General features: G+C 36.8%; 2 protein-coding genes across 2 annotated transcripts in view; one reads left to right on the top strand and one right to left on the bottom strand.

The window, feature by feature from the left end:
• Positions 1–13,597, bottom strand: part of LOC115215459 (organic cation transporter protein-like) — a 463,156-nt gene that overhangs the window by 214,508 nt on the left and 235,051 nt on the right. The window lies entirely within an intron of this gene.
• The window catches only part of LOC115215850 (integrator complex subunit 10), a 35,439-nt gene that overhangs the window by 18,566 nt on the left and 3,276 nt on the right, over positions 1–13,597 (top strand). The window contains exons 8-14 of the mRNA XM_029785188.2: positions 2,025–2,182; positions 3,821–3,890; positions 4,877–5,034; positions 6,557–6,639; positions 8,310–8,375; positions 9,110–9,163; positions 10,934–11,131. Of these exons, the coding sequence (XP_029641048.1) occupies positions 2,025–2,182; positions 3,821–3,890; positions 4,877–5,034; positions 6,557–6,639; positions 8,310–8,375; positions 9,110–9,163; positions 10,934–11,131 (787 nt within the window). The remainder of the gene's footprint in view (positions 1–2,024; positions 2,183–3,820; positions 3,891–4,876; positions 5,035–6,556; positions 6,640–8,309; positions 8,376–9,109; positions 9,164–10,933; positions 11,132–13,597) is intronic.

Below are 13,597 nucleotides of genomic sequence, written 5' to 3'. Positions count from 1 at the left end.
TGTAATTATTCTTTGGTTGTAATTATTCTTTGGACGTAATTATTCTTTAGACGTAATTATTCTTTGGTCGTAATTATTCTTTGGCCGTAATTATTCTTTGGTCATAATTATTCTTTGGGCGTAATTATTCTTTGGCCATAATTATTCTTTGGCCATAATTATTCTTTGGTCGTAATTATTCTTTAGCCGTAATTATTCTTTGGTCGTAATTATTCTTTGGTCATAATTATTCTTTGGCTGTAATTATTCTTTGGTTGTAATTATTCTTTGGACGTAATTATTCTTTAGACGTAATTATTCTTTGGTCGTAATTATTCTTTGGCCGTAATTATTCTTTGGTCATAATTATTCTTTGGGCGTAATTATTCTTTGGTCATAATTATTCTTTGGCCATAATTATTCTTTGGACGTAATTATTATTTGGCCGTAATTATTCTTTGGTCGTAATTATTCTTTGGTTGTAATTATTCTTTGGCCGTAATTATTCTTTGGCCGTAATTATTCTTTGGTTGTAATTATTCTTTGGCCGTAATTATTCTTTGGCCGTAATTATTCTTTGGCCGTAATTATTCTTTGGCCGTAATTATTCTTTAGCCGTAATTATTCTTTAGCCGTAATTATTCTTTGGCCGTAATTATTCTTTAGCCGTAATTATTCTTTAGCCATTATTATTCTTTGGCCGTAATTATTCTTTGGCCGTAATTATTCTTTGGCCATAATTATTCTTTGGTTGTAATTATTCTTTGGTCGTAATTATTCTTTGGTCATAATTATTCTTTGGCCGTAATTATTCTTTGGTCATAAATATTCTTTGGTCGTAATTATTCTTTGGACGTAATTATTCTTTGGACGTAATTATTCTTTGGACGTAATTATTGTTTGGTCATAATTATTCTTTGGCCGTAATTATTCTTTGGCCGTAATTATTCTTTGGCCGTAATTATTCTTTGGCCGTAATTATTCTTTGGCCGTAATTATTCTTTAGCCATAATTATTCTTTGGACGTAATTATTCTTTGGACGTAATTATTCTTTGGACGTAATTATTCTTTGGCCGTAATTATTCTTTGGTCGTAATTATTCTTTGGACGTAATTATTCTTTGGACGTAATTATTCTTTGGTCTTAATTATTCTTTGGACGTAATTATTCTTTGGCCGTAATTATTCTTTGGCCGTAATTATTCTTTGGACGTAATTATTCTTTGGCCGTAATTATTCTTTGGCCGTAATTATTCTTTGGCCGTAATTATTCTTTGGTTGTAATTATTCTTTGGTCGTAATTATTCTTTGGCCGTAATTATTCTTTGGTTGTAATTATTCTTTGGTCGTAATTATTCTTTGGCCGTAATTATTCTTTGGACGTAATTATTCTTTGGTCATAAATATTCTTTGGTCGTAATTATTCTTTGGCCGTAATTATTCTTTGGCCGTAATTATTCTTTGGACGTAATTATTCTTTGGACGTAATTATTCTTTGGCCGTAATTATTCTTTGGTCGTAATTATTCTTTGGACGTAATTATTCTTTGGTCATAATTATTCTTTGGACGTAATTATTCTTTGGTCGTAATTATTCTTTGGCCGTAATTATTCTTTGGCCGTAATTATTCTTTGGACGTAATTATTCTTTGGCCGTAATTATTCTTTGGCCGTAATTATTCTTTGGTCGTAATTATTCTTTGGACGTAATTATTCTTTGGACGTAATTATTCTTTAGCCATAATTATTCTTTGGCCGTAATTATTCTTTGGACGTAATTATTCTTTGGTCATAATTATTCTTTGGACGTAATTATTCTTTGGCCGTAATTATTCTTTGGTCGTAATTATTCTTTGGCCGTAATTATTCTTTGGTCATAAATATTCTTTGGCCGTAATTATTCTTTGGATGTAATTATTCTTTGGCCATAATTATTCTTTCGACGACACATGAAATAATTGTAGAAAGACATAAATTAATGCTTTTCCATAAAGAATTTTGTGATTGCTAATTTTTGTTTTCTTTCTGTCTCGCTTCTACTTTCAGAGACTACCAATGGCAGCAGATATTGATTTTACACTCAAGAGCAGGACAAAGTAATCAAGAAAGCAGCTATCACCAGATATTATATATGACTGCAGTTGTGTTCCTTAATTGCCTCTACTCCTATATCAGTTGTGTTGATGCAGAGATTTTTGTGTCAGGTAAAACGGAAGCTGAATATAGCTTCTTCCTTCTTTTAATTCCTCTTCTATGTCTTTGATGTAGACATTATGGTTTTTTTTTTTTTGTTATTATTATAAATAAGGCGGTGAGCTAACAGAATCATTAGCACGCCGGGCAAAATGCTTCACGGCATTTTATCCGTCCTTGCGTTCTGAGTTCAAATTCCGCTGAGGTCAACTTTGCCTTTCATCCCCTTTGAGGTTGATAAATTAAGTACCAGTTGCATACTGAAGTTGAGCTAATCAACTGGCCCCCTCCCCCCAAATTTCAGGCCTTGTGTCTAAAGTAGAAAGGATTATTACTATTGTTGTTGTTGTTGTTATTAAGGCAGTGAGCTGGCAGATTCGTTAGCACACTGGACAGAATGCTTCATGGTATTTCACCCATCACTACGTTCTGAGTTCAAATTCCGCCGAGGTCGACTTTGCCTTTCATTCCCTTTGGGGGTTGATAAATTGAGTATCAGTTAAATACTGGGCTTCAGGTAATTAACTAGTTCCCACCACCACCACCACCACCACCACCACCAAGTTTCAAGCATTGTGACTTTAGCAAAAAGTATTATTATTATTATTATAAAGATGGCAAGCTGGCAGAATCATTAGCATACTGGACATAATGCATGATCTGAGTTCAAATTCCGCCAAGGCCAATAAAATAAGTACCAGTTATGCACTGAGGTTGATGTAGTCAACTTAGCCCCTCCCCTGAAATTGCTGGCCTTGTGCCAAAATTTGAAGCTGTAGTTGTGAGCCCTGTGCTGGTAGCACATAAAAACACCATCCTAACGTGGCCGATGCCAGTGCCAGTGGCACGTAAAAAGCACCATCTGATCATGGTCAATGCCAGCTCCTCTGGTCCCTGTGCCAGTGGCATGTAAAAAAGCAACCACTACATTCTCGGAGTGGTTGGCATTAAGAAGGGCATCCAGCTGTAGAAACACTGCCAGATCAAACTGGAGCCTGGTGCAGCCTCCTGGCTTCCCAGACCCCAGTCAAACCGTCCAACCCATGCCAGCATGGAAAACGGACGTTAAATGATGATGATGATGATGATGATTGTTATTAAGGTGGTGAGCTGGCAGAATTGTTAGCATGCCAGACGAAATGCTTAGTGGCATTTCATCTGTATTTATGTTCTGTGTTCAAACTGCTAATGTTGACTTCACCTTTCTTCCATTTGGAGTCAATGAAATAAGTACCAGTTATGCACTGGGGTCGATGTAATCGACTAGCCTCACTACTTCAAAATTTCAGGCCTTGTGCCTATAGTAGAAAGGATTATTATTGTTATTATTATTATTATTATCATTATCACCTCTTATGTGGTAGTAACAGTCATTCACAACTATCACTTGATGTCAAGGCAAGGAGACACAGACACTCACACACACCCACACATGCACATACAGTGAGCTTCTTTCAGTTTCTGTTAGTCTACTAAATCCACTCACAAGGATTTGGTTAGCCTGAGATTAAAGTAGAAGACACTTGCCCAAGGTGCCACACAGCAGGACTGAACTTGAAACCTCTTGGTTGAGAAGCCTACTGCTTAACCACACAACCATGCCTTCCCATGTTTCATTTTACACAAATATTGACTGTTATTTCTTGCAGGTTCTGCCATAGGCCTACCGGCACCCCTTGTTCTTCTAGAAGGAATTAAAACAGAACGGTCAAATTCCGAGTAAGTCTATTTCATGATTTTTTTTTCTACTATTTTTCAAAATTTTGTTAGTTTTTGTTTCCTTATTCATTCGTTTAAGTCGTCAGGTGGCAAATATTCATGGAACATTTTGCAAAATGCTTAGGTCCAATGCTTTACATTCTGAGTTCAAAACCCACCAAGATCAATAAAATAAATTCTAGTTAAGGATTAAATGAACTCTTTTCATATCAGCCGGTCTGAAGATCAGCTCTGGTTTTATGATACACACTTTGTTCCAAAATTATCTTTTTACCTATGTACACCTTGGATTACAATGTTGTTCTTGTGCACCTCTATAACCCTCCAGTGTTTAAAAGCTAGTTTTATATATACTTCTTTCAAAATTCCTATTTTGTTATTCACACATTCACTCATGTAGGTTTTCAATTACACCCTTTGAAAGAACATGTTCCAGTGGCCAGAAACTTGTTGAACTATGGAAAGTATAAGAGAAAGAAATCAAGCTGTTTCTGGCATTAAATACATCTGAAGCTTGGTCCCATGCCAGTGGCACGTAAAAAGCACCATTTGAGCATGGCCGTTGCCTGTGCTGCCTGACTGGCTCCTGTGCCAGTGGCACGTAAAAAGCACCTTTCGAGTGTCGTTGTTACCAGTGCCACCTGACTGGCCCCTGTGCCCCTGCATCTCCCAAGACTACGAACCCCGTAGGAGGGAGTGGGGACGGCTTAATACGTGGGAACAAGGGGTTAAAGTATATACAAGTATGAGAAAAGGGTGAACAGTTCGGTTCTTATAGAGGAGCTGGGCATTTTATTATAATCTATTATATTTATTAATATATATATATATAGAGAGAGAGAGAGATGAAAATTAAATTATTAATTACTCTGGCTCTTTATATTTTAATTTTTCTTTTTGAATTAATAATTTTGAATTGTTTTAAATGTCTTTTTTATTTAATTTTGATTTTATTTATTTATTATTTTCCCCCCTGTTTACCAAAGAACGAAAGTAAAGAAGCTTCGACCAGAGATTCAGACTTCTTCTTACCCTCATGTTACAGCTAGTGCTGAAATTCCAGATTCTCAAATGATCATCAATCATTTTATAATTGCTCACAAATGTTACGAATTGCTCCATTCAAGCGATATTTTACAGAGAGGTAAGAAGAAAAGGAACCTTTTTTATGGTCTCTACCCAGTTATCTCCCCTTGATATTCCCTAACAACCCGTTGAAATATACGCGCACACAAACACACACACACACACACACACATCTACTCGTATATGTAATAATAATATTAAGAATAATAATATAACACAAGAGAACATAAATTTTGCCTTTCCTTACTGGCAGTTTCACTCTATATTTCTCACACACTCTATAAGTTGATGTGATTCTGTACATACTTGTGTGTGTGTGTGTTCATTTTTATGTGTTTTTCCATTCTAGCGTGGGTTAGACAACTATGTATTGGCAAGGCATTATGCCCTTCTTGGCACTTACCCTTATCTGGGTTTTTTTTAAGTAAGGGACCTCTTGTTTCACATGTCTTTGAAAGTGCAAAGTGAGTGGACAGGTAGTGGACAGCAGAAGTGACAACACCACAAGTGTGGCTGTGTGGTTAAGAAGCTTGATTCATGACCACAAAGTTTCAGGTTCAAGCCATTAGCTGACCAAAGCCTTGTGAGTAGATTTTGTAGACGGAAACTGAAAGAAGCCCATTATGTGTGTGAATGAGTGTTTGTGTAGCCTTGTCTAGACAACACTGGTTGATTGTAAATGAGCATCACTGTCTAACAAGAGGTGTTGTTCCTTCCAGTCTTGTATGAGGAACATATCTGACCCTGAGGAGATGTTACCTTGGTTGGAAACAGGTGAAGGCTGGTGGCCGGAATGGCACCCAGCCATAGGAAATCTGCATCATTAGATTCCATCTGACCCATGCAAGCATGGACAATTCAATGCTAGAACAATGGTGTTGATGATATGTCAATGTTATATATCCATCCATATACGATCGTGAGGTTGTGAGGTCGATTCCTAGACCGGGCTGCGTGTTGTGTTCTTGAGCAAGACACTTTATTTCATGTTGCTCCAGTTCACTCAGCTGTAGAAATGAGTTGCGACGTCACAGGTGCCAAGCTGTATTGGCCCATTTGCCTTTCCCTTGGATAAGATCAGTGGCATGGAGAGAAGAGGCTGGTATGTTTGGGTGACTGCTGGTCTTCCATAAACAACCTTGCCTGGACTTATGCCTTGGAAGGGAACTTTCTAGGTGTCATTTTTTCCATCTACAAAGAAAAAACTAGATTTGTCTTGTTTCTATATCTACAGCATATATAATTAGTTCAAGTAGAACAATTTGAACTTTTTGTGGGGTTTATTAATTTTTTCCACTGAAGAGAATGGTAATATCTAATTAAATTAATTTAATTTAATTATTTTAAATATTATTATAATTAATTTAATTTTTTCCATGCTTTCTTACATGTCAGTATTATCATTCGAAACGATCGTATGGATTAAAAATTTATAAAATCTTTTAACATCTTCTCTTCTCATTTTTTAACTGTTAGTTGGGTTTATATAAACTTTTATCCTGTAATACTCATAACATATTTTTATTTATATATATATATGTTATGTAAATATTGTTTCTCTCTCTTTTGTTTTAATATAGGTTTTATAAAGCTTTGTCAGAACTGGCAGTCTGAGACATGGTCATGGATGGCTCATTTTCAAACAGACATGTTTATTCATCAGGTAAACAAACAGTTCTGTTTCTTTCCTTTTCACCATTCAAGAGATTTTTCTTGTTTTTCGTTGACCATCTTTTGTTTGTTTTTCAATGTCCAGACCTTACCGGTGCTGGTGCCACATAAAAGCCACCCAAGCCACTCTGTGAAGTGGTTGGCATTAAGAATAGCATCCAATTGTAGAAACCATGCCGAAACGATCTTGGCAGTGCTGCTGTCACGTAAAAATCACTCAGTTCACTCAGTAAGGCAAATTAGAGTTAGGGTTTGAACCCAGAATGTAGAGGTGATGAAAGAAATGCAGAGTTAACCACTGTGGAATTTAAACTCAGAATGTAAAGGGCACAAGATGCTGTCAAGCAGTTTTCCTAGCATGGTAATAATTCTGTCAGCTCATTGTCTTCTTAATCTCCAAAATGTGTCCAAAAACTGAATTCTCCACCTATGGTCCCTCTTGATGTGTCCAACTCCTGCCTCTCTTTGTACAAACCATTACATACTTGGTCTTGGGAACATCCTCCCTCTGGAATCTCCACTCTACTCATTTCTCTACGAAAATATAAACAGAACATTAACACCATCCACCTCAAAACTGTCACAGGGACTGCAAGGGCCATGAGCTCTGCCCCTCTTTCCAGGAGACAGCAGATAGAGACTAAAAAGTGTTTCAGAGTTAGTTTAGCTGTTTTTACTTCATGGTTTCGCTACTGTAGGGCAAAAAACTGGCAGAGCCATTAGCACTCTGGGCAAAATGCTTTGCAGCTTTCCATTCCTCTTCACATCCTGAGTTCAAATTCTGCCAAAGTTCACTTTGCCTCTCATCCTTTCGAGGTCAATAAAATAAGTACCATTTGAGCACTGGGGTCAATGTAATCGACTGGCCCCTTTCTACTAAATTTCAAGCCTGGTGCCTATCGTACAAAGGATTATTACAGGGTTTCACTGCTGTGTAGTGTTTACTTTATGCTATCTATTTTCTCTTGTATAAACAATAAACAATATGTGAGCTGTACCTAGGGCCAAGGATTGGCTCCTGTGCCAGTGACACGTGAAAAGCACCATTCGAGTGTGATTGTTGCCAGCATCGCCTTAACGGCACATGTGCCACTGGCACGTGAAAAACATTCGAGTGTGGTCGTTGCCAGTGCCACCGGACAGGCTCCTATGCAGGTAGCCTGTACAAAGACCTTTTGAACGTGGTTGTTGCCAGAACCGCCTGACTGGCCCTTGTGCCAGTGGCACGTAAAAAGCACACACTACACTTACGGAGTGGTTGGCATTAGGAAGGGCATCCAGCTGTAGAAACTTTGCCAGATCAGATTGAGCCTGGTGCAGCCTCTGGCTCACAAGTCCTCATTCAAACCGTCCAACCCATGCCAGCATGGAAAGCGGATGTTAAACGATGATGATGATGATGATGCAGATTTAGGTCCCAGTGGAGGACTGGGGGCTGTCTGGTTACTTATTCTTCTGCATGTTTTTTTCTATCCTTTCCCAGGTACCTATTATGTATTGTGGGGATTATTTCTGTTTTCAGGCCCCACATTCTGGTCAAATCTATTTCAAGATCTTTTCTATTTGACTAATCTTTTCTTTTTTTATGTAATACCGTTTCCTCTATCTCCATCATCATCAGCATTCTTTGAATTTATTACTTACCATTTTTATTCCAATCAGGGTTTATTCCAAGATGCTGTGAGTAATTTACAAAATTTCCAGATTAATTTGTCAGAAAAAATGCAAGTAAGTTGAAATATTTTGGTTATTAGTTTCTTATCTTGTCATCATCACCACCATCACCACCCAACACGTCTCCCAACAAAGCCCTTTCCCTTCAATGGGGACCACCTCTAAGTGATTGGTTGGTCTCTTAAAAATTATAAATCTCCTTTAAATCACATTCAGTTATCTAACAAGACAAAGCAAAAAAAGGGTCAAACACACAAACACAGAGTATGTTGTAGTCCTAGGTACACTATGTCTGAAAAAAGTGGATGGTTGTGACTAGAATGCTTTTTAGTCTAGGACAGCTTGATCAGAATTGACCTAGGGCTACTCCACTAACAACAACATCACCCCATTGCCACCACTACCACCAACATCATCATCACTGCCACCCTCATCTCCACCACCACCACCACACTTCTGTTTCCTTTTATAATTCCTTTTAGGGAAAGTATAGAATGCAGCAGCACAAAAAAAACCTCCCACATTTTGTATGGCGATGGTTGTTGTGCAAATGAAGTTTGACATGTGATAAGGCCATCTTCATGGAGCTAACGTTTTACCATTTTGTTTTTGTTGCCTTTCATGGTTTGGATCAGTTAATAATGTGTATTTAGTGTTGAATTACTTGAAAACCTATTACACGTAGGTGTGTCCTTTTCTGCCACACCCTTGGGACATGGAAAAAAACAATCTGACTTTCAACCATATTGATTCCGCTTCAAGAATTTCCTTTTTTTCATTTGTTTCAGTTACGGAAATCGTTACAGCTTGCCTCCTGCTTTCATTGTTTGGGTACATATTCTGTAAGTTGTTGTTGCTGCTACTACTACTACTATTATTATTATTATTATTATTATTATCATCATCATCATTTATCATTATTTATTATTTATTATTATTTATTTATTATTATTTATTATTATTTATTTATTATTATTATTATTATTATTTATTATTATTATTATTATTATTATTATTATTATTATTTATTATATATTATTATTATTATTATTATTATATTATTATTATTATTATTATTTATATTATTATTATTATTATTATTATTATTTATTATTATTATTATTTATTATTATTATTTTATTATTATTATTATTTATTATTATTATTATTATATTATTTATTTATTATTATTATTATTATTATTATTTATTATTATTATTATTATTATATTTATTATTATTTTATTTATTATTATTTATTATTATTTTATTATTATTATTATTATTATTATTATTATTATTATTATTATTATTTATTATTATTATTATTATTATTTATATTATTTATTATTATTATTATTATTATTATTATTATTATTATTATTATATTATTTATTATTATTATTTATTATTATTATTATTATTATTATTATTATTATTATTATTATTATTATTTATTATTATTATGTTCATTATTATTATTATTATTATTATATAAGTTGATTTTGCCTTCCATAAAATAAGTCTCAGTTGAGCGCTGAGGTTGATCAACTAACCCCTGCCCCCAAAATTTCAGGCCTTTTCAAGAGAAAAGTATGTATTTATTAAACAGTAATATTTATCTCCACTTGAAATTGCCAGTACCGACTGACTAGCCCTCGTGCTGGTGGCACATAAAAGCACCCACTACTCTCGGAGTGGTTGGTGTTAGGAAGGGCATCCAGCTGTAGAAACTCTGCCAGATCAGGTTGGAGCCTGGTGCGGCCTCCTGGCTTGCCAGTCCTCATTCAAACCATCCAACCCATGCCAGCATGGAAAGCGAATGTTAGACGACAGTGATGATGATGATTTAACAAAAGGATTAAATGTTTTTTTTTTTTTTTCCTTTCTCTACAAATACACAAAGGTTTCTCTAAAGAGCAACCATTCTTACTTTGCTTTTGTACTCTGACTAATCGTTATAAGGGAAATACTCTTAGTACACTCCTTGCTTCTCTTGTAATGTTGTTGTGAGGTGGGGGGGGGTGCTTGTGTTCATCTGGTCAGTGAGGCCATATTTTGTTGGCTGAAAGAAGAATAACTGGAGCAAACTCACAGACATTTAACTCGTTATTTCTTGCCAGACATAAGGATATTTGTTGTTGATTTTTACAACAATAATAGTTGCTGTCTCGGGGAAGAGAGAGAGAAAACTGCACTGTCTATATTGAAGATATTCTGTGAGACATTGTATGAATGTTCAGTTTGGGTCAGTCTGAGAACTTGGAATCGTCTAAATGGCAAGAATGGAGGTGCATGAATCAGTCAGCCAGCTTCAACAATGGGATTAATCAGGCACTGAAAACTGTTTCTAAAAAGAACAAGTTGAATTTCAGAACATTCCCAAAAAAACCATATCACACCACAGCCTCATGCTGATTGGTTGATTTATGGGCCAATCACTTGAGACTGTAGTGGTTCACTAGTCTCTGGCTAAGTATCTAGCAGTAAGGTTTCAAATCACTGCTACAATGTGAAATATTTTGTAGAATGTTTTGTAAATTTCTCATTTTATCCTTTCTAATATTCGGACACTTATTTTCCTCTTCTTCTTATCATCATCATCGACATCAGAAAGCGTGTGAACTCTTACTCGATATCATCGGATCTCTGAAGCAGTTTTCAAACTCTGATCCCCTGACTTCAACTCATTCGATCGAGGAAGAAAGCAAAAACAAGAAACTAACCCCGGGTCGCCAGCTGTGGCTGACCTTATGCACCGAGACAGAAATCCTGTCTTATTGTATACAACTGCTACTCTCTTGTTTTAAGGTAAAAAATCAAGATTTCTTCTTTTTTTAATTTTATTTTAGTTCCTGTTTTAATACAACCTTGCTCACTTGATTTCATCCACAAAATTTCATCTTCATGTAAGCCCTCCCCCACCATACCACAATCTTACCCCCCCCCCCAGTGCCATTGCCTCCTCCTCCCTCTTCTCCCACTCCTACCACTACTATTAGGTCTTCTCTTTCTCATAAATTCCTTACTTTAATTCATAGACAGCTAAACACATAAACACCTGCAACATCCTTCATCACCTGGCTTGTTGTATATTATTATTATTATTATCATGATCAACTTCCTACCACACAGCCCTCCTTCACCACAAAACCTAGGGCACGTAAGCCTAGGCATGCCGTATGTGGCCGAATGCCATGCCACCCGGCTCGTCAGCACCGGAAGTGACTGGCTTCCAGCCCGGTGGCACATAAAGAGCACCAACCACTCATTATGGCCATTGCCAGTCCCCTGGCCCTTTGCCTTGGCATTTAAAAAAGCCACCACCTACACTTTCAGAGTGGTTGGCGTTAGGAAGAGCATCCAGCTGTAGAAACACTGCCCGATCAGATTGGGGCCTGGTGCAGTCTCATGGCTTCTCAGACCCCAGTCGAACTGTCCAACCCATGCCAGCATGGAAAACAGACGTTAAACGATGATGATGAAGTAATGTAAGTTTTCACTCAAATTACTGAATGTTAACTAGTATACAAAATTCACTAGTCACTTTTTACTGTTAAAAGCTGTTGCTTAGTTCACACAGTGGAATGTCCTCTTCATATTCTGGCATTTAGGATGAGAAAAATTTGATATCAATAGACATTATTGCCAGGATTGTGGCACAAGCAAATTCTAAGACCCAGTTTACGAGGCTCTTGGTTCTTGCTAAGACATTTGATCCTACATCTCCTGTCTTAGTAATTTTGTTATAACTGGAAACAGTTCTATGTAACTACATCCAATTATTCACAAGTCATACATATTTTTCTAGCATTCATTTTGCACCAAAATTTATTGCCAAAAAAGGGGACTTCTACACCAAGACGACTTTGAAGGACCAAAAATTCCATGTGAAATGCAGTAGGATTTGGAAAGAGACAGTGTTTGAATGTCTACACTGTATGCAACATCGTCTTGTGTGCCAGAAAATATGATACCTTTGTTGGCTATTATACAAGTTTCTGTTGCTAATTCTGAGATATTTATAGCTGTTAGCACCACAGACTTGACATTGATTGCTAGCAGAACTGTTCTATGTGTAAAGCTTGGTTTTAACTCATTTAACCATTTCACATTCTGTGGTTGCTAACAGTGCTATGTAACAATCACAGCGTATTCTATATATAAATACTTTTGGCAGTGAGGTTGCTAGCATTGTTGCTATGTATAACATTTTAGCTGTAAACCTTGTTATCAGCACTAATACTATGCAACATTAGTTGTTATGTCTTGGGAAGATCATTATGCCAATAACACACACACTAGTTCAATATTACTTCTTTTTTGTTAGACAGTTCGATATTTGCTGTGCCGGTGTCACATAAAAAGTGCTCATACCAACACCACGTAAAAGCATTTGTGCTGGTACCATGTTAAAAGCACCCAACACACACTGTAAAGTGGTTGGCATTAGAAAAGTCATCCAGCCGTAGAAACGAAACCAACTCAGTCTGGAACCTGGCGCAGCTCTCCAGCTTGCCAGCTCTGGTCAAGCTGTCCAACCCATGCCAGCATGGGAAGCTGACGTTAAATGATGATGATGATGGTTAAATATCTAACCAACAAACTAATTGGCTGTTTATCGAAGTCCTTTCGTCACGGTTCATGACCTCATTAACCTTTTCGTTACTGTATTTATTTTGAGATGCTCTACATAACAAAGAATTTAGTAAATTAACTTACTTTGACTTGAGACAACATTCACCCGGGGTAGGTTGAGCTGGCTTCATTCATCCTCAATGCTGCATCTCTCACAAACGCCGACCAGACCTGGCGATTTGAGGCTAACGACTACGTGATCTACAACCACTCCTTATTCCAGCGGCGAACGCCGTAGATATGAGGGCCTAGGTTGGGTTCCAGATCAGCCTTGACTGTCATCAGCCAGGTTTTTCGTTGTCCACCACATCGCTTTCGCCAACCCTGAAGGGGAGCTAGGGCAATTGCTTCTTAAATGAATTCTCCTGGTTGACGACGGAGGGCATGACCCAGCCAACGCAGATGTCTCTAATGAGAAATTAACTTAGTTATCATTCAGCTAATGTTAGGAACATAAATTGTGACTAAGGTTTGGTGGAAGATTTTAATTCAAAACTTATGAAAATAAGAACATTTGTACTACAGAGCCAGAGATGGTTTCAGCCGGGCTGGTAATGAAAGGGCTAATGATATGCCGTCACTCTTCAAGGTCTGCCTTGAGTCTGTCTGAGAATTAGTTTTATTCCTCTGTGTGTGAAT

Source organism: Octopus sinensis, linkage group LG9, assembly GCF_006345805.1.
Source record: "Octopus sinensis linkage group LG9, ASM634580v1, whole genome shotgun sequence".
NCBI lineage: Eukaryota > Metazoa > Mollusca > Cephalopoda > Octopoda > Octopodidae > Octopus > Octopus sinensis.
This window is presented reverse-complemented; position numbering and strand designations above follow the sequence as displayed.